Source organism: Gavialis gangeticus, unplaced genomic scaffold (genome assembly GCF_001723915.1).
Source record: "Gavialis gangeticus isolate Ggan-Ray unplaced genomic scaffold, GavGan_comp1, whole genome shotgun sequence".
NCBI lineage: Eukaryota > Metazoa > Chordata > Crocodylia > Gavialidae > Gavialis > Gavialis gangeticus.
The window spans coordinates 1,455,888-1,460,282 of record NW_017729027.1 but is presented as its reverse complement, the minus strand read 5'-3'; the positions used below and the strand labels follow the sequence as shown (position 1 = coordinate 1,460,282).

Below are 4,395 nucleotides of genomic sequence, written 5' to 3'. Positions count from 1 at the left end.
TTTTTTTTTTTTTTTTTTTTTTTTTTTAATATCTTAGGTATATTTGTAAAGATAATATAGTCAATACTAATGAAAAGTAATAATTATCAAAAGGTACTTGCATTGAATTTAATAATGTCGTATATCAGGTAACGAGGGACGACTTGTCCATTCACTTTGTCAATGATCATTTCCTTTAAAAGAAAAAAAAAAAGGAACAAATCTGTTAATGCTTATGTTAGCAATTCTTGAAAGATAAATGCCAAAATAGTTGTGTATTATGTCTCTATAGAATTATACAATATTGGATGACCCTGTTACACAGCAAATTTTATGCAAATATATATTTGGAAGTAGAGTTTATGTTATAAAAATACTATTTTTGTCAGAACTGATCCTTATAAAAGTTTTCAAGAAAAAAAGAAAAAGAAGAAACTATATTAAGGAGCTCTACCCTGAGTTGGAATTGGGTTTCAATATATCACAGATTTGAAAGTTACCCAATTTCTGTTATGCAGTATAGAAATAAAAAAATTACTTTGAATAGAAATTTTGAGCTTAAGGCAGTCTGACATCTGAAAATTTTGCCAATAATGAAAGTACAGTGGCTATGAATTAAAAAGTAACATCAAATCCTTTGCTTAGTTTACTCAGACCAGAGGCCTTAACACAGAAAAAACTGTTACAGAAATATTAACACAGACATCAAACAGCATGGAACCAAGACATTACTTCTTTATTACACAATTATGACTAACCAGTAAAGTTCCTTCAAAGGAAGTACTCTGGAGTGTTCACACCACAAGAAACAATCCACATCTTTAAATTTCCATACATGCTTCTCAAACCTTTTTATACAAATTTCTTTTGGTTGTCAGTCCAATTAACATTTGAAATTAATTAGATAATGGTCAAAATCAAACATACAGTTTTCATAAAGTAAGTAATATGCTGTTTTTCTTTTCTTATTCCCCGCTTCTTAGAAATGCTTTACTTGACTGTCTCTTCTAGTTATCCTTTCTTTGTAGAAGAGGGGCACGATGGTTTAGTATAGCAAAATGTTTCACTGTGCTTGCTTGCTTTTTTTAAAATTTATGTTCTGAAGCTACTGTATAATAACCAATTTGCCCTGACAAAGAAAATTTAAAATTTTTTTTCTAACATTTGTACAATACTTTGAAAGTAAAAATACTAATCTTCATTAAGATTGATCATTTTATTATTTTCTCTACAGTGAGGATCACAGTACCTAAGGCAGATAGACAAACATAGCAAGTTATGTGTTCCAATACCAGTAAAAGCAAAACTTTGCTACTACGGCAAATGGGAAACAGCATAGCTGATTTCTGATTTTTTTTGATTTCTGAAGAAATGTCTACATTAAACCCAAGCTGCTTCAATTACATCAGATCACTAACATTAAAATATATACTTTATAACTAGTTAAAACTTGTTCCGAAATATTTCTATAACTAGATAATAATTCCAATAGGTTGTGTGGATATGCACTACCCACAAAACCAAGAGAATTTTTCAATCATACATCTTAAGCAAATCAACTCTCCCATTCACCTCAAGAAAAGCAAGATCCTTTTTTTTCCCAGAAAATTTAAGAAGAGATAAAATATTTTAAAAACCCAGACAAATCTGTTAACTTACTAAAATATGGAAAATTTTGCAGATACTGGCACAACACTTTATTGGGATACTTCTTATTTAAACACTGTACCTTCCCGGTCTCCCTTTTTTGGTTCTCTTCATACTTTTTCCTTACATCTAGCTTTTTTATCCCCCCTCGTATTCTTTTCAGTGTCTTCATTCAAGTCAGGTTCTTTAACTTTTAATATTGGGAGTCCATTTTTTCTTTCTTTTTTTCATCTTGTTTTCCTCTCTCAAGATTTTTTTTCACTTTTCTTCAAAGTTCTTATTTTTCCCTGTGGTAGTCTCCCCTCATTCATATTTTCCCCTTCACTTTAACTTGTTTTCTTTTTACAAAACCTTCTTCCCCTTTTATGTCAAAACTTTCCCCCTCTTCTCCTGCCAAGTCCTCTTGACTGTTTTTCAGCTTTTCCCTCTCCTAACCCCTCCATACACGCTGCAGAACAAATCATTATCAACTCAGCGCAGCAGCTTATGATTCCATCTTAACAACCATCAAACAAAACCCTCTTAGTTCTCTGCTCTTTCAGAATTTCTCTTGTTACGTTTATCATTTCTGGCTGAAAACTGTCTTTCAAGCATGGAGGAACCAAAAACTTCTGCTTGAGCTCCGTGGAAACACTCTGAACAGGCTCTCACGCCAACCTAGAACCTAGGGATATGGATATATTTGGAGACATTTCAAAAGGCGAGCAGCTGTTAGAGTCTAATTGTCCTTGCGGACAAGCTATGAAGGATACAAATGTAACAAAACTGCTCCAACTGTCACAGTGCTTCATCCAGGGTTAAAAAGTTGGAGCAGTTTTACTTGCATTTGAATTGTTTACAGATTTTCACCAGTAACAATTAGCACATAACAGCAGCTGCCCTTTTGAAATATTAGCCTTTTGAAACACCTCCAAAAAGTACATGTGCCATACCCTAAGACTCATACAGATCATAAAATGCAGAGAAAGGGCTCAGGGAAAATACAGAGGAAATAAAACTGAAACCAAATAAAAAGCATTATTCCAAATAATTATCTTTATATTCCACATTTATTTCATCTTCTGCTGGTGTATTTCCTTCCTATACCTGTCCTGTGCTATTTGTGCCTTGACCCTATAAGCCAATGAAGAAGTACGTTTTCCACACTCAAAAAATACCACTATTTGGAAACATTGTGTAATGGTACTCTTCATTTGATCACATCTCTCATAGTAACACAACAATGCAAGTTCTAACTGCTGCCTTTTTTAAGGAGTATGTGTAGCGATTCGTGTTGTAAACCTGGGCTATACACAAGGTGAACGTTGCTACGAGATAGGTCCTTCTCATGAAATATGAGCACTTACTTGATATCATGTAACCTGCAGCGTTCTCTTCATTTTTCCAGTTTAACAGCTACTTAATATCCAATATAATATTTTGAGCATATCCCACAATAAAAAAAACACACGTGGATTCTAACAATTAACAAATGGAATACAAAACAGCTCTGGAAATTAGGTTAGAAATAAAAATACATCCATGTTTTAGAATTACGATACTGACATCTCTAACTCACAGCTGTTACTTTCTTGAACTTGCAATAGATGCTATCAAACTTTTCAAAGACACGTTTGTTTTCTTCCTCTTTTCAAAAGTAAGCCATGCTTATATTTCTTAGTTCTTGCATAATAATGATAATGTAGTGGTCTGAAGAATTTAACTAGGCAAACTTAAAATTCCAAACTCATTTGACCCAAAACAAGGGACATGGAAAAACAGTCATCTTAACATCAACAATGAAATAAAAACACAGGGTTTAATACTTACCTGCAGAAGGGCCATTACAAAAAAAGTTTATCTTCTTGCACATGTGCTCTCTTGAAAGAGTGATATTTATTACACCCTTCTACTATACATATAAGATAGCACTCTCATGGAGGCAAATTCTCTTATACACTATCCATATGGATCTTGACAAGGTGCTCAAGTAATGCAGTATAAAGTGACACAGTGTAGCCCTGTCATATTTGTACATAAAAAGTGAGGCATTGGAAGGCTGTCAAGGAAAAAGATGCAACTCCAATACTATTTCCTCAAGAAGGTGTGGTGTTCCAACTCAAGAGTGTGAGTGGTACTGTTGTGTGTGTGAGAAGACGAGATGGGGAAGAACTGGAATTCTTGACTGAATTCTTGTCACTGAATGGGTGTTACTCTCCTATAAAAAACGTGAGGAACAAAGGTCTACTTCTCTAAGACTTCACCCACATTAGCTGTCAAAACACATTAACTAAACTGAATAAACATCTACGGTTTAGAAGTCACATAATCAAAAAGTTTACGAGGCTTCAGCATGGTACACACTAATATATCTACATAAAATAAAGACCCAGGGGGTCAGCCATGAATTAGTTTCACAGAAACATTTTTTCTTTTATAAAAAAAACAACCTGAGAAGCCATTCAAGTGACACATTTCATTAACTACTCCACCTCCTCCTTAATTGTCTCTCCATCTCACGTTTCCCATGTACACTACCTCCTCTAACAGTCTGGTTAACAAAGCATCTGACTGGCTCTGCTCCATTCAAACCATTTACATGCTCCTGCTATGACACTACACGTGACCTCACCCTCTCATACGTGACCTCACCCTCCAGTTCTGGGCGCCGCACTTCAAGAGGGATGTGGACAACATGGAGAGGGTCCAGAGGAGGGCCACTCGCGTGATCAGGGGACTGCAGGGCAGGCCCTATGAGGAGAGACTACGGGACCTGAACCTGTTCAGCCT

At 35.0% G+C, this 4,395-nt stretch overlaps 1 protein-coding gene across 3 annotated transcripts in view; it reads right to left on the bottom strand.

Annotated features, from left to right (window-relative positions):
- RNGTT (RNA guanylyltransferase and 5'-phosphatase) overlaps positions 1 to 4,395 on the bottom strand; it is a 467,131-nt gene that overhangs the window by 284,462 nt on the left and 178,274 nt on the right. For all 3 annotated transcript variants that reach the window (XM_019520359.1, XM_019520361.1, XM_019520360.1), the window contains exon 9: positions 102 to 173. In XM_019520359.1, coding sequence (XP_019375904.1) covers positions 102 to 173 — 72 coding nt within the window. The remainder of the gene's footprint in view (positions 1 to 101; positions 174 to 4,395) is intronic.